The 23,205-nt window shown below is 41.3% G+C and overlaps 2 protein-coding genes across 7 annotated transcripts in view; one reads left to right on the top strand and one right to left on the bottom strand.

Annotated features, from left to right (window-relative positions):
* Positions 1-3,802: 3,802 nt before the first annotated feature.
* On the top strand, positions 3,803-6,978 carry LOC311495129 (myoD family inhibitor domain-containing protein-like; the record flags this gene model as incomplete). The annotated part of the gene is made up of 4 exons (XM_084554473.1): positions 3,803-3,958; positions 4,325-4,410; positions 4,726-4,968; positions 6,707-6,978. Exons 1-4 carry the CDS (start codon positions 3,894-3,896, stop codon positions 6,976-6,978), a joined length of 666 nt encoding a protein of 221 aa, XP_084410599.1. The 5' UTR covers positions 3,803-3,893.
* A 5,791-nt stretch (positions 6,979-12,769) lies between these two features.
* ankrd26 (ankyrin repeat domain containing 26) overlaps positions 12,770-23,205 on the bottom strand; it is a 28,010-nt gene continuing 17,574 nt past the window's right edge. For 3 of the 6 annotated variants that reach the window (XM_084554383.1, XM_084554384.1, XM_084554385.1), the window contains 20 exons: positions 22,753-22,783; positions 22,501-22,642; positions 22,143-22,356; positions 21,800-21,983; positions 21,420-21,566; positions 20,863-21,325; positions 20,128-20,633; positions 19,841-19,993; positions 19,499-19,674; positions 19,192-19,285; positions 19,009-19,035; positions 18,579-18,656; positions 18,214-18,348; positions 17,992-18,104; positions 17,549-17,696; positions 17,131-17,421; positions 16,777-17,012; positions 16,376-16,619; positions 13,973-14,018; positions 12,770-13,857 (listed from right to left, as the gene is read on the bottom strand). In XM_084554383.1, the coding sequence (XP_084410509.1) occupies positions 13,727-13,857; positions 13,973-14,018; positions 16,376-16,619; positions 16,777-17,012; positions 17,131-17,421; positions 17,549-17,696; positions 17,992-18,104; positions 18,214-18,348; positions 18,579-18,656; positions 19,009-19,035; positions 19,192-19,285; positions 19,499-19,674; positions 19,841-19,993; positions 20,128-20,633; positions 20,863-21,325; positions 21,420-21,566; positions 21,800-21,983; positions 22,143-22,356; positions 22,501-22,642; positions 22,753-22,783 (3,559 nt within the window). In that variant the 3' untranslated portion in view covers positions 12,770-13,726. Of the gene's footprint in view, positions 13,858-13,972; positions 14,019-15,945; positions 16,004-16,375; positions 16,620-16,776; positions 17,013-17,130; positions 17,422-17,548; positions 17,697-17,991; positions 18,105-18,213; positions 18,349-18,578; positions 18,657-19,008; positions 19,036-19,191; positions 19,286-19,498; positions 19,675-19,840; positions 19,994-20,127; positions 20,634-20,862; positions 21,326-21,419; positions 21,567-21,799; positions 21,984-22,142; positions 22,357-22,500; positions 22,643-22,752; positions 22,784-23,205 lie in introns of all 6 variants that reach the window. The other 3 variants (XR_014699303.1, XM_084554386.1, XM_084554387.1) reach the window with 3 other exon arrangements.

The following is a 23,205-nucleotide window of genomic DNA, read 5'->3' on the forward strand; positions in this document are numbered from 1 at the left end:
GGCTATTTAAATGATTTTTACATACAAAAGAATAAACGACTTCTTGAGTAAATCTTGTAGCGTGATGTTTGGGCTTTACATGACACATAGCACCTAAACATTAACAGGTAAGTCAGGACTATTGTTTAGTATAGTTTTATTTTCATATTTTAGATAACTTACTTTATATAGTATGCATGAATAAGAGTAAATTATAAATTGATCATTGAAAATCAATGGAAATCATTTACAGTATTGCCTCTATCATTTTGTACAGCAAATGTGTGCCACATGTTAATGACACAAAACTATGTGAATTCATATAAGTACAATAAATTCATTATTATGCATAATTTCATGGTTCTACACGTAGAATACAGTGCAGCGCATTACTGTTTTTTTGTTGCAAAATGCTGCAGAACAGCAGATTGTTTCAATATTTTTTAGGCCCATATAGTTTTGGACACTGACACAATTTTTGTTATTTGAGGTGTTTATAAAAAAACATTAAAGTTACAATTATGTTTTGGTGGAGAGGTGCAGGATAATCCTTCATTATTTCTTCAGGTGAACAGACTGGAGTTGTTGGTTTGGGGTTTGCATTTGGAACCAGCATGGAGTCAAGGCAGCTCTCAATACGACTGAAATGAGCCACGTTTGGGCTGAAAAAAAAAAAAAAACCTCACCTCACATCCATCACAGAGAAAGCACCAACATTAGGAGTGACCAAATGAATGCTACGGTACATTCAGAGAAAAAGAAAAGCCACACTGGTAAGCTAACAGCTAACAGCCACCCACGGACACACCTGCACAGATTGCAGTTTGTTTTGCACTGTCACTTTAACTCCATTTGCACACTACCTCAATTCATTGCTGTTAAATTCTATGTTGATACTTTTACCGCCTATATTTATACATTTTTTTATACCTGCTATTTTGTATAATACTTGGAAAGCTAATTTTTATTCTATATTCTATATTTATACTTTTGTTTTTTTGTTTCTTTACTTATGGCTTGAATCGGGACCAGAGTAACCAATTTCGTTCCTTCCCATGTACCAACATGTGTCGTAATAAGAATCCTTGAATCCTTGAATCCTTAATCAGCATAAACAGACCTGTACATAAATAGTAGACTTCACAAGAGCAAATAAAGAGGGTCCACCACACAGTGCAAACCATGCATAAACTGCAAGAATAAAAAGACCGGATTAGAGAGTGCCAAAAATTTTAATATAACACAAAAAAGCAAACAAACAAACAGAGTAGTATGGAACAGCATACTTTTGACAGGTCAGGTGAATGTCAAAAAGAAAAAAACGCATGGAGAAGTTTTGGAATTGCAGGCAGTGTGGGCTGTGTAATGCATCAGCATGCATGGCTTCTAATGGGCCACTGGTGTTTATTTAGGCTGTGACAGAAGGCAGAAACAGCTGAATGGATTCTAAAATACAGTATACAAGCATATACTGTCTGATCAGATTCAACCAAATGTGGTAAAGTTGACTGAGCTGATCGGACGATGCTTCAAAGAGCAGACAGTATGCATTAAGAATGAGTGGAAAATAGAGGACATACATACCATATATAAATGGTTGTAATTCTCGAAAGTTTTATATGATATATTTGGTTAACCTCAACCCTCAAATTAAAGCATAGCCCATTTTAATTATATGATTATAACTTGAATATGTTTTAGTAAAAAAATAAAATAACAAAGATTGTATTAGTGTACAAAAGCACAAGGACTGTAGTTTAGCTCTTGATGATCACTGCAGTAAGACTGTGGTTTACCCTTGTGTCTTATTTAATATACCAATGTGTAAAATTGTAAAATAACAATAAAATTAAGGAACAAACAGTGCCAGCAGCATCATATTGTCAAATCAACTGATAGACACCACAGAGTGAGGCTGTGACTGCAGACTTCACCACCAGACACAGAACAAAAGATTTCTCCGCTCCCTGTTTTGATTAATGTCAGTAATTGTCTTTGTTGATAACGTGTTAGCTTTAGGTTTGCTGTTGCCTCTCAGGGCTCCCTTTGATTCGCTGTCAGCCCATTAGATGACATTTCCTTCAGATTGTCTCTCCGTGCTGAGAGTTAGCACGGTGCTAGACAGCTTCAGCGGCTTCGCTTACGTGTTGCTTTGATGTGCCACACAGTCACTGCGAGGCGGGCGAGTCGACATCTTTTTCAGTGTAGCACTTTTGACAGCAGTTAGTCAACAGCCCCTCTAAAAGGGCCGGTCCCTGCTCATCTTCTCATCAACATGTAATGGTGATGCTCTCAGTCAGTGCATTAAGTTCTCCGTATTTGCTTGTCCAACTCACAGTGACAGTGAGGGAACAGATATTGAGTTTGCAACCTCCATCCACCGCAACTAAGCCCATAAATATGTAATTTGAAAGTATATAAACGTACGTTTAATGTTATCAGTGATGTTTTTCTTTTGGTTTTCTGGTATATATGCACTCAGTGTTGTGCTATCTATTCACAATCATTACGCAAAATGGTATTCAGATCACACATACAGACAGAAGAAAACATGTAAATGAACTGCAAAAGTTTGGCGACAAAATTTAATGTGAAGCTACTAGAAACCCATTGGTCTCATCGGATTCCAGCACTACAACCTAGATCTACCCAGAAGATGAGGCAAAAAATACAAAACATAAAAAGGCTGATTTTTCAAAAGGTTTCGTGGACAGATTTTAACTCACGCAGACTCACAGAAATCAAAAGCATTCAATACAGCCACAGCCATGTTGCAGGACATGCAGTTAAAGTACTCCACTGCTGGGCTAACCAGCAAGCACTCAAAGATTGCCCTCCTTCCTCTGGCAAATCACCTTAGTGAGAAACTGTGGACCTTTTACAGCGGTGAGATTTTCAGTGAGGGAAGAAACCATGCGCATTTGGGAGGCTCTGATTGCTGCGTCAGTGAATGCTGTTCAGCTTAATTGTTGTTTATTTTGTTACACTGATTCTAAAAAGGGGGAATAAGTTACCGATGTGGGAGAAACTTATATTTGTGATTTACACAGAGACAAAACCTGCTTTTCTTTTTTGAAGCTTCTCAACAACAAACTGCAAAATGACTAACAACTGTATTAATAATGTATTAATAATAAACAGTGTATGTGGATGTGTAGTGGTGCCATGTGGGATGGGCCAGATGTTTGATTGACAGTCCCTTAACCATAATTAATGGACATAGTTAGTCATTGTCCTGACCACGTCCATCACGGTCTTGTTTGGATCTGCCACCAGACATGACAGGGACAGACTGCAGAGAACAGTCAATTTATGTGTACAGATGGATTGAGATTTATTTTTTACACATTTATTTTTAACTCTTATTTAAGTTCTGTGTTTTTGTACAGGAAAGCAAAAGTTACTGGAGTCAATCTTCTTGTATGTGCACACATACTTGGCCAAGCTGATTCTGATTCTTATTCGATGTGTTGGCATGCTTTATGCTAGACACTACACAACTATAACAAGTTTTGTGTTGTGTATGAAAAAGAGCAGGAGAGTTTGCATGCATACATACAATCCTCCACAAGCTAACACACTCGTGGGGCATGTGTCTCCACTGTGTTAGGTGACTAAAAGCAGAACAGAGTCGGCCACCTAAAGTCACGCAGCCAGTCCTCTGCTCTGTTCTGTGATCAGCTCATTTGGAGATCTGCCGGGAAGGGGAGTGTTGTTTAGTCACTGATAAAACGACAAAACACACACTCAGCACAGCTCACAGCTCACAGCCTCCTGAGCGGTGACTCACGCCGGCATGGTGGGTGTCGCTGGAGGTTTCCTGACCTCTTGGCGCGGAGAGAACAAGGACGATGAAGAAGGTGATCGGGTGATAAAAGTTGGAGAAGGATTCTGAGCAGTCATGTGTGTCAGACATGTTACCAGGAGAGAATGTGTCTGTGGATGGGACGGAGGAACAGAGCGACCAGAATAGAGGCAAGTACTGATAGTACGATCTAAAATGAGCTCTCCATGTTCATGACACTTGGCTTTAAAGCTGAGCTCATATTTAGCGCTGCTGCTCATTATTGGTCAAATATGTGTTTCTCTGTGACATAACGCACTGGTCAAATGCTAGAATAACATAGAATAGAATTATGGGATTTAATTATGAGAGAATTAGACTCTTTATAAAGCAGGATCACATCCCACCAATAGAATCTCCATCCTACATCTGCAACGTCACAGTTTTCTGGTGAAAATGTAAACATCACTGATTTGTCATTAATCTTGTTTGTCCGAGTCTTGTGTCCTGACATTCATTTTCTCAGCTAACATGACTTTCTCCTGATGTGTCTCAAGGTAGCGCGTCTCCAAAGTCAGCCCAGGAAATCCGTTCAGCTTGTGAGCCTGTTAGTGGAGGAAATGCCAGGCCCACTGATCTCATCAGCAGTAGGTGGAAACCATGAGGCCTTCACAACAAACAATGCAGTGGCCTAATTAAATGTTGTCACTCTTCATGGAGGGCTTATCTAAAAAAAAACAAAGCAGATTTAATAATGCGAAGCTGAGTTAGCGAGAGGAAATGTAAGATAAAGTATAGCCCTTCCTTGGAGGAGCTTGCTAATGTGCAATTAATCAAATAAAAAACACCAACATGAGGATATTGTGCCTCAGATCTGTGGCAATCTGCTGAAATTTCAGCCTGTGTACTTTGTCCTGTTCTGCATCACCCATAATGCTCTTTCCGTTTGTGATTTTGCTCAGCCCAGCCTCTGCCTACAGCTGCTGCTCCGCCAGCCGAGGCCTCACGGGAGGACGGAGTGTTCTCGCAGCCTCGGACTGAACTCCGGAAGACCACGTGCCCACGATGTGGTCTCGCGGTCCCAGCCCACAAGCTCTCCTCCGGCTCCCCGAGCCTGAGCCGACCTCAGGGATCCAGGTTGTTGGTGCACAGCGACAGCAGGAGCGGGGCGGCCGGATCTCAGGAAGCTGCTGAGACACTGGCTGGTAGGTTTGTTTAAGTAAGACATATCTGAATAAACTGTCACATTTATCTCAATAATAATAGTAGGTACTTTAATGCACTGTTACAGAAACTGTTTTTCCTGCTTTTGGACTGAGCTTTGATCTGATTGACTGGTTGAACATTGTTTTAACATCACTGGTTGATGCCGTGATTCAAATATGAGCAGCTTGTCTCTGTGCTTTGTGACTCAGGGCAGGCAGTGTGTAGTGCAGTCTGTGGTAGGCAAACATTTTATTATTGCAGGTAGACAATCGATTTCTATGGTTTCACAATAAAATGCATTTAAAAATGTAACGTGCTGCTGGAGAAGTGTTAATTTATGGGTTTACATAGAGAGAGCATTTTCCAAGTCAAGACATATAAACATAAAAATTAAAGAAACAAATCACATGTTTCTGTGGAAGCACAGAGTTAATGAATCACAATTTAGGCATCTCATCACAAACTATCTGAATGGTACTGCTGGGATTCGAACCCAGGATCTCCTGTTTACAAGACAGGCGCTTTGACCAACTAAGCCACAGCACCAGTGAACGGCTGACACTACCAGAACTAATGGAAATATGCTGATCTGTAAAACATCTACTGCAACATGTACAGGTTAGTAGGAACATCATATTTAATAGTAAATCACTGACAGGGAACCTTTTACTGTATGTATATATTACATGTACTGCTGATATTTAGTAGATAATACTTCATGGTACGGTACTTGTTATTGATACTTTTACAGAAGTAGTGTGAATAGTATATTATGTTGAGGTCACAGACTGTGGCACTGTGTCCCATGCAGTGGATAAGGAGTCTATACTCAACTAAGGCTGACCATTTCCTGAAATCTAAGGCACGAAAAAATGCTGTGCAATATTTGATCAGTTTGGTTTATCTTCAACACTTCTGGGAGAGTAAAACCATGCGATATTTGTACCTGAAGATGTAACACAACCAGCGAAGCTCTCAAAAGTTTCCAGCGAATACTTCCTCCGGTCTTATCAAAGCGTGTAACGGGCCACTCCTTTGTTTATCATTGTGTTCATGTTGTTATCTCTATGAAGTTATGCATTAAATCAGAGCAGCAGCCACACATAATGCTCCTTTTTCATCTACACGCAGACATTAGCATAAGTTACATGCGGTGGGTGTATAATTTGGGCGGCTAAGCAGGAAGACGCTGAACCCCACTCCCCGGGGAATTCTGCCACCTCCTTTTCATTTATTTCCTTGAGTAAACAGGATAAAACAGCTCCATTTGCATGAGCTCACACACCATCTTGGTCCATGCGAGGATGAAAACGGAACAATACACCAGTTGGGATAGCAGGAGATGCACTACAACACGCTGGTGGGGTTAATGTATGCAATTTCATCTGCACCTAATTTGGGTATCAGGAGCAATTATTATTTGACAGCTTCTTCCTGGTTGTTGTTCATCACCGGCAGCCTCTGTGGCCTTTTTTATTTTCCCTCGAGGACTGAACAAAGCTCTGTGATTAAGTAAACACAATCACACTTGATCAGTGCGGCAGAATAGTTTCTCTTTTAAGTTCCACTTGGCACCGCAAACAAACACAGCAGAGATTAATTTGGGGTTAATAGAGTTGTTAATCCCTGTTTCTGATGGCGTGTGACAGGCTTTCACAACACGCAACAGCTTCTCTTGGTGACCTCAGATATAGCTGTCGCTAAATCACTCCTCTGCTTCATGTGTTGTTGTAACAGACTCGTGCTTTCACCTGCTGCTGGCGTGCCTGTCGTGCCAGTGCTCCGTGCTGCTCCTGGGTCTGCTGGAGGCCTGCTCCTGCTGCCTCAATGCCCTCTGCTCCTCCTGCTGCGAGGCCTGCTCCCGCTGCTGTTCGGCCGTCCCGGACGCGCCGGTGGAGGAGTTCAACTGCCACGCTCACTGCCACTCGGTTTTGTTCGAGTCGTGCTGCGAGCCCACAGAGTGTCTCGAGTTTTGTCTGGAGTGCTGCGAGATCTGCCATCGCAGCTAGGAGGTTTTCTGGGTCACTAATAACGGACATAAACTAACGAGTGACATTGCGAGCAAGTGTCATATTATTGACCTTGTTGTGACCCTCAAAGTCGTGGACAGAACAAACTGCCACTCTTTAAAAATTTTTTTTTTTGAATCTCTTACAACTGAGGAAATATTAGTTTTTCATAGAAGTTTTGTGAAAGTGAATCAGCTTAGTTGTGCTTATAAACTGGAACCAGTGAGACACTAGTCTGGACAAGAACTGGAAGAAAGTTCCAGAAAGTATTTTGTGTTTCCAGAGGTGCCACTTGAGGAACGTTAGCCGCTACTAGCATAACCCGTTCCAAAAAACTGCGGCCATGTTAACTTGCATTGTGGGTAATGCAGTCTCCTTCAAAAATAGGAGAAATGCATGAAATAAATAACAATATTTCTGATATGATATGATATATGTCTTGCTGCCTTCATATGGGTGTTGTGTTTATCATATTGACAAGAAGTGCACAAATGAATGGCCCAGTTGGTAGTAAGGTCAGAGTTCAAAAAGGGAGAAGGAGAGAGGGACAGCAGCTATTAACATGCTATACAGTAGTAGCACACAAGTGCATGAGTGGTAATAGAGAAGAAATTGGAGGATATGAGCTCAGTACCAGAGAAAAAAGGTAGAGGACAGGTGCTCAGTGCATCGTCCCCCAGCAGCCTAGGCCTATAGCAGCATAACTAAGGGATGTTTCAGTCCAGTCCTAACTATAAGCTTGATCAAAAAGGAAAGTCTTAAGCCTGACCTTAAAAGTAACGAGTGTGTCTGCCTCCCGAACCCAAACTGGGAGCTGGTTCCACAGGAGATGGGCCTGATAGCTGAAGGCTTTACCTCCCATTCCACATTTTGAATACTGCAAGATGGTGAACCCACCACCTCCTCACTGTAGCTGTATTTGGTTACACTTAAAAAGAAAACCAGGTCTAAATTGAGGATCTTAAACTACAGGCCATTTCATTTGGCTTCTTTTTTCATCCCACTTAAATGTTTCCCAGTCTTTTATTGTATAGAGTATTATTATATTTCAGAGTAAGGACTGGATTTTTATTTATTTTTATTTTTTTGCAAGGGTGCAAAATCTGAGCTTAACCTTGTAGTGGTTGTAGTTGATATCAAAAGTGAACACATGCTCACTGAGAACTGGCAGAAAAATTCCATATTTTGTTTGCTGACTGAGTGCCAAGGGTACTGATAAAACAGGTCTTAAATCATCTGTGAGTTTTTAATACTAGTGGATGAAGTCTCCATAGGTTACCACAAATAAAACGAAATGTGGACATGACCACGGGTCCCCGAATATCAAAAATAATGAGGCATGTCATCTATTTCAAATAGAGTATTGTTATATGAATCAACAGCATTAATTATACTGTGAAATAATTCACATTTTCATCTTTCATTCCCCTTACTTTGTACATTGCTTCTTTACAAGTCGTGTTTGATCATACCATTACTTTTATTTAAAAACAAGCAGAATTATTGAATGATTATTGAATCATTAAGCTGAATATTAAAAATAAAAATCACACACAATAAAAAGTAAACTTTGTAACTTTGTTGGATCTGGCACAAGAACATGCCGCTTTAAAAACATCTTATATGATTAATTAATGAACAAATTATTAAAATTCTGTTTGATTTATTGATGTCGTGTGCCTGGTTTTGCTATTCTGTTTTTTCCATCATAAGCAGTGTCACTCAAGTGTCATCATTTTATCAATATGACGGTGATTCAAATATGGTGATTCAAACTCACAGGCAAATATATGGATCCACCATAAAACAGTTTATCTCAGTGTGGCTGCAGCAGACGGAGAAATGTGACAATGTCAGCTGTGACGTGTGCAGGTTGACATCAGCTGTGAATAAAGGGTACAACAAATTGAGGGGGACAAGTGGAACAAACCTGGGTGTTTATTCGATGGTGTGTACTCGCCATGCTCTAAATTAGACGTCACCGCTGTTACTTGTCACCAGCAGAATCTGAACGGGCTGCGGGCAAAAGAGACACTTAAATTCGATTTGCGTGCTGTAACGTGATTTAAATGAGCCTCTTGGCTCGCCCGGACAGATTGACAGCGTTGTCTTTATCACCACTTTGTTTTATTTTTGGCTGTTTACGCTGCCTCTCTGCTGTCATCTCACGCTGCAGCTTTAAGGGGCCAGCTTAGATCTTCTGAGATCTGGAGAGAATGAGCATCCTTTTATGTTCTTTAAGCGCTTTATATGACAAATACTCAAGTAAAAGCTGACAAGTTTTGCATCGCCCTGTTCCTGAGCTGAAAAGAGCTGTGCAGGGAGAAGTCAAACCTGCAATCTTATAACATCAGAAACTGTAGGAAACTGAGCAAAGAGGTAGACCTCTCATGTTCAGGGTCTTGTTGGGTCAACGTCATTAAACGTAACTTCATGCACAAACATAAAGCATTTCTCAGGATTAAAGCCTAGATCTTGAATGTGTGAAGTGAAATGTTTGCACACACATTAGTTTGAACAAAAAAAAAATCAAACCCTGACCATTTGATAATATGCACAAACACTGGATTATTAATGAGCTCCATACTGGCTTCAGTTTTATTCACTATGGCTTTTCAAAGAGACAAAACCGACAGAACAAATGACCTTGATGCATTTGTTTTTTTTGTATTTTATTTTGCAAGGTATCACCTTGGAGATAAATAATGCATGTCAACATGGCCACAATGAGGCAAACGTGCATCGATGTTGAAGCAGCCATTTGTTGCAGAGTATGAGACGAGAAGGTCTTTACGCCTCCGAATCTCACAAATTAATTTGCAAGCATGTTAAAATGGTAGTTTGTTCATTTCGATAAGGCATTATGATGTGGAATGTGTGCATTGTTCTCCCGCTGACAACTAAATCTAAGTTGCAGAATCGAATATTGTTTCTTTCTGCCTTCAAATGGAACTTGTGTGCTTGCAGCTACAGGATGTGAGTTTGTGTACACAAACTGCTTGGCGTTAAAGTGTAACCGCTACTATAAGTTGTGAGAATAACTCTGTTAGGTTCAGTCAGAGGCACAGCATGTCAACAGGCAAGGCAGGCGACTGCTTGGAGCCCCGGGCCAGTATGGGGCACCGGTGAGCTAATAAACTTAGTTGCCACTACAGCAGTGACAATGTATGAAGTTGTTGATGACAGTAAGAGACCTTGACCATCTTGTGACAATTCAATGTTGTGCTGGGAAACTTTTAGACCTGGTATTCTTGTTACTTAGACATGTACCACCCACCTACCAGACCAGGCACCCCCACCCCATAGCAATGACACCCCTTGATGGCAGCAGCCATCCCCAGCAGGATGCAGCCTGACACAGACACACACACAAAAATGGTTTAGGAACAAATCAAAAAACATGAAGAACAGCACAACTGATCAAGTCCCCTCCCCTCCACCCATAGGACCCAAAGGCCCCCACTAACAACATTCTGTTGCCAGACACCACAGGACACCCTCAGAAGGACCATGTCCATTCTTTGATGAGTCACAACTGTTTTGGAGGAACAAGGGAGACCTACACAATATTAGGAGGGTGGTTTTAATGTTGTGGCTGATTGATGTATACTAAGTACTGCTAGTCTACGGGGGAGAGACATTTGAAAAATAACTTCCACTCACATCACATTGTTTCATTTTTTCTTTCTTTAATGGTTACCATTAGTTAAGTGTGTCCAGCTCTGTCATCCGTGACCAAGTCTAGTGCGGAAATATTTGCCCAGAGCCCCTCTAGAAAGCCAAAAAGTAAATTCAGTTAAGGAAATGGCATATTTTATGTCAAACTATTCTCTTACGTTGTCATTAGAGGATCTGTTCTTCACAAAGCCTACATCTGGGATGTGTAGTGTTAGACTTGTAGACAAAAAGCCAGTGCTTTTGTTAATCTCTTACAGCCCAGACTGAGCGGGCCAACATCCTTAAGTTACAAATTACTTCTTGAACATTTATTCTTCAGTTGTTATTGGCTCACATCGTTATATATAATATCATGCATTTATTCCGTAGACAGTATGAGAGATGCATTTGCACATTTGCATCCTTGTAGTAAGATTCATAAATAAGGTGGACCGCTCAGTTGACAACTTCATCAGGCGTCGGAGGCTTGAGGTTTAGAACCGACACCTTGTTTTTATCTTGTTGGACTGGCAGTCTAAGATACCGAGATAACAAGACTGGGCATCACAGACGGAAGCTGACCCAGTGAGGAGCGGTTTGTTTTAAACCTGAGCTGCTTTTCAAAAACAACTCTTTAAACGCTTCTTTATTCAGAATCTGTCTATTTGTATTCTCGCCTGCCTCCAAAGCTCTGTGACAACGGTTGTAACCTCCTCAATCAAGACACGGTTTGTGTGTAGTTTATGAAGTGGCGTCTATTGAAAAAAAGAAAAAAGAAAAGGGGAAATAATAACACCTAATAGTCAGTCTGTCAGATGTGCCCATCCGCTGTAAAGGAAACAAAAATAAATGTAACCAGATTTGAATATCGAACTTTTGAGGCTGACGCAGAGAGGACGGATCAAAGGGAAGAGAGACACCCCAGAGGGGGGCAATCATAAACACATTGTCTCATTTTAATAAGTGAGGGAAACGGTTTCTAAACCAGCGCATGCCATCAAGTTTCATGTGTTTGGAAGAGTGAGGGGAGGGGGAGCTGTGGAATACATCAAAACATATAGCTAATGAGGGCCGGGTTAAAAATGGGAATAGCGTTGATGGCAAGCTGCAGTATTTTCATTTTATTATTATTTTGGATCTGTAAAGATCTGTAAACAGCAACTGCAGAAGAAGGTGCAATTCAGGCACAAGAGAGGTCAGTAGGTAAATCAGCTTAGATGCCTTTAATAAGAGAATATAGAAGGGGTTTTTCTTTTATTATTTTTTACCTTAGCGTAACTATTCAGTCAGATTTCAACAAAACTGAAGTCCCACAGGGGAAATTGTGGCCTAGTTGGTCAAGATACAGGCTTGAGAGCACTGGTTCAGATCACTTGAATGACAGCCCTTGAGCAAGGTACGTAGCCCGCCAAATACTGCTCCTCAGGTGCTGTGACACTGCTCAGAATGTTCTCACAACTATTTGTCTGTATGAACTGATGGGTAAACTGCAATTTAGACAATAAATATTTCTTCGGACCAGTAAGGAAACCACTTATTGTTACTTTAGTTCACACCAATTGAGGCATAACATTATGACAAGTCCTCTGAGCAGTTGTGACTCATCAGAGAATGGACATGGTCCTTCTGAGGATGTCCTGTGGTGTCTGGCAACAGCATATTGTTAGCGGGGATCTTTGGGTCCTATGGGTCCTATGGGTTGAGGGGAGGGGCCTCATCATCCCACAGATACTTGATCAGTTTGGCATCTAGTGAGTTTGGAGGCCAGGTCAACATCTTGTGCTGTTCTTCATGTTTTTTGAGTTGTTCCTGAACTGTTTCAGGCTGCATCCTGCTGGAGATGGCTGCTGCCATCAAGGAGTGTCATTGCTATGGGGTGGGGGTGTCTGGTCTGGTCTAGGTGGGTGCTACATGTCTAAGTAACATCCACATGAATACCAGGTCCACAAGTTTCCCAGCAGAACACTGAATTGCCACAAGATGGTCAGTGTTATTTACTTCTCCTGTCAGTGGTTTTAATGTTTCATTTAAAAAAAAAAAAAAATCATCCTTGTACAGTTGTCGTGAATGTGGATATTATCTATAAACCAAAACTGTTTTTCTACTAGGCTGTTAACATGTTTACTTTGGGGTAAAGTGGGGCATTTTAACATGGAGATCTATGAGGATTGACTTGTTTTTGGAGACAGCCTCTACTGGCCATAAGAGGAACTGCACCTCCACACTGGCTTTATTTTGCTTGATGGAGATTGCTGCTTGATTTACACTCACTAAATGGTAAGGGGACCTGTTACAGCAAACTTATTACCAGCTCAGAATGAAGAGCACCAGAAGCAGTTTGCAATATGGTCACTTGACTAAAACGTTTAATAATGAACTTGAAAGATTTTAAATTAAACAACAATGACACAATACACCTCCAATTACAAAACGTTGTGTCACTATGGTTAGGCTGAATATGAACTTATAACACCAGCTAATCTTGTTACAGTATTTATGAATAAAAAGACAACCAAAACTGAAGTGATAAATGTAGTCACCCTGTTCCTATAGCCGGAGAGCATTCCAGCGTGTCTTATTCAAGTATATCATGTTCATTAAAAAAAAAAAGAAAGAAGAATAAATAAAATAATAAGACACACAATACTAAAAGTAAGACCAAGACAAGATATTGCACCATTTGATGGCACGTACCAAATGTAACATCTTGGCAAAACGATTAATGATGCGTACGAATACTTACAAATAATACAAACTTAGCAACAGCAATATTCACAAATAAAAATCCAAACCACGACAAAGACACAGAAGGAACAGAATTCGTGAGAAGGAACAAATACTTTCGTGGTTGTCTCTAACTGTACCCATCACTAATGCAGGATATAATATATTTGTATATATATATATATATATCTCTATGACTCATGCCCTTTGCTCCTGAGTGGTTAAGTGCAATGTGCATTATTAAGCTTTCTTTCATAAAAGAAGATAAATACGTACAAAGATTCTTGGTGTTGGCCTTAGAGTTGGTTCAGTCAGTATTTAATAGCTTTCAATGGCTAAAATACAAAGTTTGAGCTGTGTTATGTGTTCAGATCATATTGTTCTTCTTCAGCACCTCCAGGTACTGCTGCGTTGCCCTGCTAACGGGGTCCAGCTCCACTCTAGAGGCAGAGCCCACAGGTGACATACGGGCCGAGGCAACATCCAGGTCCACTGTGGCTGAGGACCAGAGAGACCAGAGTTAGCATCTACATGCAGCTGCTACTTCCATATTTAAGTAAAGACGTGAGGAGGAGCAGAAATTGTGTCAGGTTTCCAGCTTCAGTGCACTCACCGTTGCTTAACTCTTTCGATATGTTTCTATCCAACTCACTCTGCATCTGGAAAAAAGAAACGGAAGCAACAGTTAAATTTGAGCTAACACACTGAAAAAAATATGCACTTGGAAGTACTGACACATTTAAAAAAAACAAAGACACGAGAACGATGTAACACCGCCAAACACAAGACCATGGAAAATACTAAAAAGTGGAAAAACACTGCAAGGGAATCTGGACTATTTGGTGAAACACAGCAGGACATGCCAGACATGCAAGCTCTGCTTGATTATAGTGTTCTGTGTTGTGTCTGATATGAAAAGATATTTGATGCCTTTTAAATCACAGCGAGCGTCAGTATGGTCAACAGGAAGTCACGTCTACACAAATGATATTTTGAACAGAATGCATGTAAACCAAAGCTTTTTGAGGATCATCTGAATGAATCCACATTAGAGACACGAGACAATGTTTGTAAAAAACCATAAAGCTGCACATGCAACATATACAGGGAAGCTGTTTTTATCACAGAACTAATTATTCCAGATTTGTTTGTATTTACATACTGTATAAATACACCTGGATGTGCTGCGTACACACACACACACACACACACACACACACACGTCATGCAATATGTAAATGTTAACTATTAAAAATATTTATAGATTATTAGTGTTAATGAACATGTTTAAATTAAAGCTCCTGTTTAACTCTATAACTACAGTTTCTTTCATTCACTTTCAGTCATTAACTGTAAAAAGTTTGACTGATTCATTTTTAAATTAAATAAAGCTTCACATTTGGAGGTTTGAGGCTGGTACATGTATCACTCACTGTGCCGTGCACTAACATGCCAGTTCATTAGACACACTAGTGAAAATAAATGCATGCTAATGTAACATTCATTCATCTACTGTAACCACTTGGCCTATGAAGGGTAACGGGGGGCTGGAGCCTATCCCAGCTGTCATCGGGCGAGAGGCGGGGTACACCCTGGACGGGTCGCTAGTCTATCGCAGGTCTTCTAATGTAACAGTCCTGCACTAAATCTTATGGTCTAAAAGTTTCATGAAGGTTATGGTATTCAGCTTTTGGTTAAAATAACTGAGAGCTGTTGTTTTAACTATGTTTTCATTCTGGAGGCTGTGGTTTGTGGGACTATTGAACTATATCGTATTATACCGACACAAGTTTCTATTACTGTATTTTTTTTGCACCTTTTTTAGTGGGATAAGAGAAATAACAAAAACACTAAGTGTTTAATTCAGTCCAGTTTATCAACACCACTAACTACGTTCTCCAATATGATCATACTGTTGAACTACCACCTTTCTGGTGCTGTTTCAACACAAACTGAACATTACAACAGTTGTGAAGGGGGATGCTACATGTCTAAGCAACTGTTACATTAGAATGCATTTGTTGTTTCTAGTGGACCTAATGAACGGCACAAAGCAAAACACGAGGGTCCTGTACATTTCATTCTAATTCTGAAACCTCTGTTTATTTATTTTTATGTAGTTTTCTCCATTAAACCCTGAAGGTATGATCTCAGCTGTTATGTCGTCTTTTGCTAATTTTCTATTTTAAGAAATTATTATTATTATTATTTTCTATTTAGTTAATTCCATAAATATCTAATTCATGAAATAGCTCTGTGTTCTTTTACTTAAGTAAAACTATAACTTTCATTTTACACTCACAGATCACTGTCTTGGCAGTCTTGGAGTATATTACACTTGTTGTCAGACTTAAAATTTTTAAAATAAAATGCATTTTTCTTAATGCGATATCAAGAAAGCTCAGTGGAAATGTATTTATCACAGCCAGACATTTTGTAGCTTTGCTTCTAACATCTGTTTTTCATTGTGCAAACCCTGAGCTGAACATCAAGGTTTGCATCTGCACAGAGCCACAAATGTCAGCCCACCAGCAGGGTAAAGGGAACAGCAGCCAGTCAGACACTGAGCTACATACGTCTACACACCTGGTTATGAGTCTGGCTGAAGAGAGGAGAGGTGAGAGACAGATTTTTGAGCTAGAAGCTAAAAGAGTGAGAAACAGAAGACAGGTTAGAAGGTAAGTATTACTATAAAGACTAGAGATAGAGACAGGAGGAAGAAAAGATCAAATCAGAGAGAAGAAATAACTTCAGTTTTGTAGGTAGGTACTACCTTTTCCTGGAACATAAAATATTTGAAGTGTAATGCATCCAAATCTACTGATGATAAATCTCTAAAGTTATGACTACACACTGGCCTGTATGGAAAAAGCTTGAACCAAACGCCACTGGTTACACAACAACAACAACAAAAACCATGACAATATGGAAATGAAAATGGCTCAAAATAAATAAACTAGACCACATAAAGAAAATTCCCTTTTGATCTTGACGAGTGTCAAATGTATATGCAGACCTTGGCCAGGTAGTCCTCCACCCTGCTGTTGTGTCCCTCGGTCACAGGGCTGAGGAGGGAGATTCCCAGGCCGAGACTCCTGTTGAGGGGCCCCAATGTGGCCCCATAGTTTGCTGGCGAAGCCAAAGAGCCCAAGTCCAGCGAGGGCCCTCCAAGACTCCCGTTTGTGATGTTGCTGGTGATCAGTGACCTGCTGCGCTCGTTGAGTAACTTGGAATTGGCTTCTCCAAGGCGGCTGTTGGCCCTGTGGATGGAAAACAACAAAAACATATCAACACTGCCTACAAGACGGTACATTTCAAAGGACTTTAGAGGATTTTACAACTCTTAAAACACGATGCAAATACACTAGATTTGTATCTTGTGGAAAGACTGTTAATATACAATAATGTTATTCAGACCTGTCTAGTTTAGCAGCTAGGGATTTGCGCAGGCGTAGCTCCTCTGTGTAGAGTTGGCGGTATCTCTCCAGCTCTGTGAGAGTGGAGTCTCTTTGGTTAAGGCTGTCCTGCTGGGTGGTACGGGCCCGGCCCAGCTCTCCCTCCAACTCCCGGATCTTCTGCTCCAGTTGAGAGCGCAGGTTAGATTCATTGGCGGCTTTAATCTGGTCCAGTGCTTCTTGGGACGCTGCCTGGGACTGGAAGGAAAAACACACACACAATAATCCTAAATCAGCCATGTTCATACTGTAAATCAGATTATTCTGTTAAGTTTTTTATCCTTTTATTTCCATTGTATACACAGTAACTTTATACCTGAAGGAAGAGGTTGACCTGCTCCAGCTTCTGTTGAATCTCCTGCCGGGCTCTGTCCTCTGCGTCACGCCGGAACTGCTCCACCTGGCTCTGCTCCACCTGAACGGCCTCCATTCGCCGTCTCAGGTCCAGCACCTCCTCCTCCAACTGCCTCTTACTTTTCTCCAGCTGATCGTTACTGCGGCTCAAGCTCTTCAGGGAGGCCACCTGATCCTTAAGCTCCCCATTCACCTTCTCTAGCTGGCTGCGACGAGATGATTCCTTCTCCAGCTGCACCTGCAGATCATCCACCTAAGACAGAGAAAACGTTTGGTATAAAAATGGACTGAAAGCCCCACCACAGAGAAGATGCCACAAAATGCTGAATATCAGATAGGGGTTTAAATCAAAACCATGGTGCTGCAGTAGATGGACAAACCTTGTCTTTTATTCGTCCAAATGCTCCCTCCGCCTGGCTGTGTCTGCCCTGGTCCATCCGTAGGCTGCTCATAGGAGAGACAAACTCTGCTCCGCCAACATCTTGATCCCGCAGTTTCTTTTTCGCAGTCTTCAATAAAGTGCGGAGCCTGGAACACACAATCACACACATGTCCATGTCAGAATAACAGTAAACGTGTAAAACATTTAAGATATACAGACGGCAGTAAAATAAATCAAACAAGATAAAAAATATATAGATTAAAAAGATCATTTTAAAAGAAATGAAAAACCACATCCTTACACCAGATACACACATTTGTGCAGCACAGTCACATAAGCCAGGACAGACTGCACTCTACTGGATCCTAGGTGTGTCTAAATATCAGGAGGAGGTACTGCCAGAGGTGAGGAAGGCGCGAGGAGGAGGATGTTAGGAGTCACCTGTACATTTCTTTTTGCAGCTCTGTGTTTCTTTTCATCTCCTGATCCAGACGAGTGTCTACAGCCTTTTTCTGCTCTGCTATTTTCTTGGCTTTCTTCTTTTCTATTTCCATCTGGAACACAGGCAATATATCTTCAGACCAAAACCATCACGTGGACGTATGACTGTTTAATTCAATTAAGTAGTCAATTAAAATTAACATCATTAGTCGGCATAATCACCTGGGTGTTCAGATCTCCTTTCTCCTTCTCAAGCTCTGCCAGACGCAGTCCTAACTTAGAGCGGCTCTTCAGCTCTTCCTCCCACAAGGCCTGAGAGTCCTGTGCCGTGTGAGACAGCATGCTTTGCTTCTGGACCTAAAAACGAAAAAGACGTTTATCAGAAAGAAGCACCATCCTGCTTGTTCATTTTCTAATTTTAGGCATTTGGATTAAAAGCCTACTGATAAACTTACCTGAGAGAACACAAGTATGGTGTAAAAATGTGTCTTTTTTTTTTTTAATCAGAATGCAGTAATAAGAAACAGTCCGAAATAGAAATAAACCCTTAAGGTTTTCAAAGTGAGGAAACAAACAATGCCACCAACCTCTCTACTGAGTTGGTCTTCCAAAGTCATCTTACTGCTTTGGAGGTTTGTAACCAAGTCCTCCAAACGACCCCGGACCTACAGAAATAAGACAAGCTTTGTAAAAATAAAGCTAAAGATGTTTTTTATTTCTTTCTATTTACTATTTTAGAAGGTTGAGAGAGAAGGAAATAACATGCATTAGGCAGCTCAGACAAGAAGGAGTGAAAGACCCCACACACCAAGTTCAGGCTTGAGGGAGACAACACATTTTTAAGTCACCAAGAAAAACCCCAAACCGACACAAAGATATGTCCTCCTCCATATTTTTGCAGCCTTTGTTAAAAGCCCATGATGCCCCAGCTGATTTATTTTTATACTGTACCAATTTATATTACTGTTGTAAAGAGAGCCCACACAGAGAAACTAAGCCTACATCCACAATACTAACCCCTCCTCCAGGTGAGCTGTCAGATAGCTGGAAAAAGATTGCATACCTTAGAAAATAATAGTGACTGCATAATGAAAAGTTAGTCGTTCGATACCATAGAAGATACTGCGACTTTTAATTGCATAAAAGTAGATATGGCAACACAGAGGTCCTGCATGTGTGTGTTAGGTTTTAAATACTCACCATGGCAGCTTCCTGAGCACCTTTCTGAAGAGCATCAATTTTGTTGGATTGTTGCTTCGCTGCAGCTTCTAGTCTGGCATTCTCAATCTCCAGCCTTGTGCGACATTACATTAACGTCACATTCATTCATATACTGTATATCAATAGAGCAACAGCTGAAAATGATTTGATCTCATTTTCTATGAAGAGAATATAATTATGCTGGCTTGTTTATTCAACATGACTCATTTCATAATGTCTTTTTTATGTGGTATCTAATGGAATAAAACTGATTAATCTTTAACTGAGTGCCAGTGTCTCTGCATACCTCTGCACAGCTTCTTCCAGCTGTTTGATGGTGGTATGAGAAGCTGCTGAGGCAGACAGCGCCTCCTGGAGTTTCTGAGCAGTAGTGGTGAGCTCCTTCTCCCTTTCATCCAAACTGTTTTTTAGACCGTTAATACGCCTCTCCGCCTGCACATACTGATCTTCGCTTTCTTCCAGCTACACGACAGAGACAGAGCATCCACTTCGTCATGTTAACAGTGGATTTAAATTTCATTTCAGTGAATATATGAGGTTAAAGTTGAGCTGAAGATAAAGACATTATGGTTTTGTTAATTTTAAAGACAATATGCTGCCACAAGGGGGCCCTGTTTCTTTCCATTACCTTTCCTTTGAGCCTGTCCAAGTCCTTGAGCAGCCGAGCCTTCTCTTCCTCCAGGTCATTGCGATAGCGTGTATTGACCTCAAGAGATGCTTCACTCATTGATAGCTTCTTGAGTGAGTCTGCTAGCTCCTGCTGCAGCTGCCTTACACTAGTCTGTGTGGAGACAGAAAGCCAATGATGGTTGGTTATAGAAGGAGATCCTTAACTGGCATGTAGAATAAAGGCTATAAGTGGGTCTGGAGAAGGAGGTTAGATAATCTTCTTACTCTGAGCAGACTTAATCTTACCTCTCGCTCATTCTTCTCTTCCTCTAACTTGTAGATCTGATCGCGGAGATCAGCAGTCCTAGAGGCCAGCTCTTTATTTCTCTCCTCCACTAGCTGTACCCTCTCTTCACAGTCAGAGCGCAGCTTGGACAGAATGTCGCTGAAGCGCTCTTGGGCATCTGTCACGGCACGTTCCTTTGCGACACCTTTGTTCTGGGCTTCTTCTAGCTGTTGGCGTAGTAACATGCCCTCACTCTGAGCTTGGGCTAGTCGTTCTTGTGTGGCCTCTTGGCGTGCTCCGGCACGGCTGACCAGATCCCTCTCAGAATGCAGAGATGCCTCCAGCTCCTTAATGCGAGCAGCCGCCTGGTCCTTCTCGCGCTGTAGGACCTCCAGCAGTAGGCCCTTTTCTGTCAGCTGCATAGTGACCCGATGAACCTCATTCTCCATGCTATTGGCACGGGACTCTGCTTTGGCAAGCTTCTGGGACAGGCTGCTGACCGCCTCACGCTGACTGGCTGATTCACCTGTAGAAATAAACAAGGTTAGGGGTTACAAACCAGGTCCCCATTAAGCCAAAAATGTTGCTGAACAAAAAAGTCTGCTTGTACAGTTAAGTAGAAGCCACTGCAGCAAATGTCAACGACAAAACGAGGTGGAAGAGGCCAGAAAAATAGTCATCAGCCACTCAATCTGGAGAACTCATTCTATAAATGACATGGAACACACATAATAATAATTCCCACCAGTACTAACCAGTGAGTCTGTCTTTGAGACGCTGGTGTTCCTCTTTCTCCCGGAGCAGAGCTTTCTCAGTGTCTGTGTGAGCTGCCAAGCAGAGCTCAGCCTCCTTCACAGCTCCAGCCAGCCTGGTGCGAGTCGACTCGACCTCTGCCTCCAGTGTTTCACGAATCTGACGCTCATTTTCTAGGCGGGTTGTTGTCACTGCCAAGTCTGACTTTAGGGTGGATAGCTGGTTGTTGCTGCTGTAGACAGTTTGGGTAAGGGCTTCACTGTTGAGTTTGAGATCTCGTCGGACATCTTCAAGCTGCTCCTTAAGGGCCTCGTTCTCCTCCAGAAGGTGGCTCTCTTTGAGACTGCTGTTGGCATGCAAACGCTCAAGGTCGGTCCTCAGGACGGTGAGCTGCTCCTGTAAGGTAGCGACCTGCTGGAGCAACTCCCTCTCCCTGTCGCTAGCTTCAGTGAGTTGAGATAAGGCCTTTGGACATCAGGAAACAACATGAAGAGATTACCTCAATGAGACAAACTTAAATTAACTTAAGTTCTGACAATTAGCAGTCAGTGGAGATTACCTCATTGCTTTTGCTCATGTTTCTTTTATTCTCCTCCTCTATTTCTTGCTGCTTACGAAGATGGCTGTTGAGCAGATTCTCCTGCAGGGTCCGTGCACTTCGCTCCTGAGCCAGCAGTCTCTGGGTCTCACTGTGGTCCTCTTCAAGCTAGGTGGGTAACATATGATCCACTAATGTAACAATCATATACAGTTTACACCAAAAAACAACTGGATACACCAGCTACTGATAAAATACTCAAAAACATCACTGGGTTACGTTTTACTGTACAAATCAATACTGCATGTTAAATAATCTAAATAGAAAACCAATACAACATCAGATAATATCAGTATAATGAAAATTGCACACTTGGGCCCACAAAATTGAAAAGGAGGTACCTGTTTGATGTTGCTGACCAGTATTCTCATCTCCAGCTCCAGGTTCCTGAGTGTGAGCTCTACCTTCTGTCTCTCCTGAACCTCTAGCTGATGCTGCTCCTCCGTCCTCTTCAGCTTATCTCTGGTGGTGTTGTACATCATGTTGGCATTGCGGCGATTCTCCTGTTCTTGTTTCAGCTGAAATCTATACCAAGTAGCAGGCATAAACTTTCATTTAATTGAACAATAATTTCCACAAAACAGGCAGATCATGTAAGATATGATGCACAATAATAACAAGTGGCCAAGATAATGTAAGAATTGGCTTGTATTCTAGTTACTGAAAGAAGGAGTAAGTTCTCACTTGATGTTTGTGACTTCAGTCTGCAATTCCAGCTGGTTGCGCTCCAACACAGACTTTAAATCTTTGACTTCCTCCAGAGAGCTCTTCAACTCCACCTTCTCCATTTCCAGCTGGCCCACTTTGTCTGTCAGGTAACCATGCCGACTCCTTGCCTTCTGGATGGAGCGCTCGTATTCGTGGAAAATATTTTGTAACTTCACCATGCTTCTTGAGTCTATAAATTAAAATATGGTAGAACACATACCTGAGCTTGTTTTCAAAAGTGGATAATGTACATGTTTTGCAACAATAATCCTGTTACATTACAGCGCAGCAGAGCGAATTATTTATTATATATCTGAACAAGCTGAATCACTACCTAAAGAGGCTGAGTCCAGATTCTGAATGAGGAGAGATGCGTGACGGTAGCCCGAAGTGGGTGAGTCAATGTCATCCGTGGCTGTGTCCGATGACTGAGTGAGTTCATCAAAATCTTCTGCCATCTCCACTTCTTCCGAGTTCTAAATATGGAAAGAAAATATGACCTTAACATTATTTATATTCTTTGTGGTGTGCTCAGTCTCCAACATTCAGTCCATCCAGTTACCGACAGCATTACTTTGTGTTCTACCTTGCTTTTCTGCTGTCCACTGGTTGGCACCCTGAGCCCAGCAAACACAGAGAAGAAAAACAGAGGTTATTTGAAGAAGAGACGTGCACGTTCTTGAGCTGCGACACACAACACAAGAGTTGTTGGAAGTATAATGGTATAATGCAGTATACTAATATTATTTGTTGAAAGCCAGTGGTTAGCCATGCTGTTCTACAGGGGTGGGGGGAGTTTCATATTAAAGAGAAAAAAACTTCACTATAATGAATGATTACCCACCACCAATATTATTAAGCTTTGTTCAGACTGAATGCAAAGTGTTTGTCAGTCCTGGTCTATAATTTGCTGCTGCCGCGTTTTAGAATTCTGCGTTTATTAGTTACAAATCACTTGGGCACAAACACAATCTTATAATTACTAATGACTCAAGTACTTTCTCATTCTTCATTATATGAGGTAATAAAGGTTTGAGAG

The sequence above is a fragment of the Chelon labrosus genome, assembly GCF_963514085.1.
Source record: "Chelon labrosus genome assembly, chromosome: 11".
Classification (NCBI taxonomy): domain Eukaryota; kingdom Metazoa; phylum Chordata; class Actinopteri; order Mugiliformes; family Mugilidae; genus Chelon; species Chelon labrosus.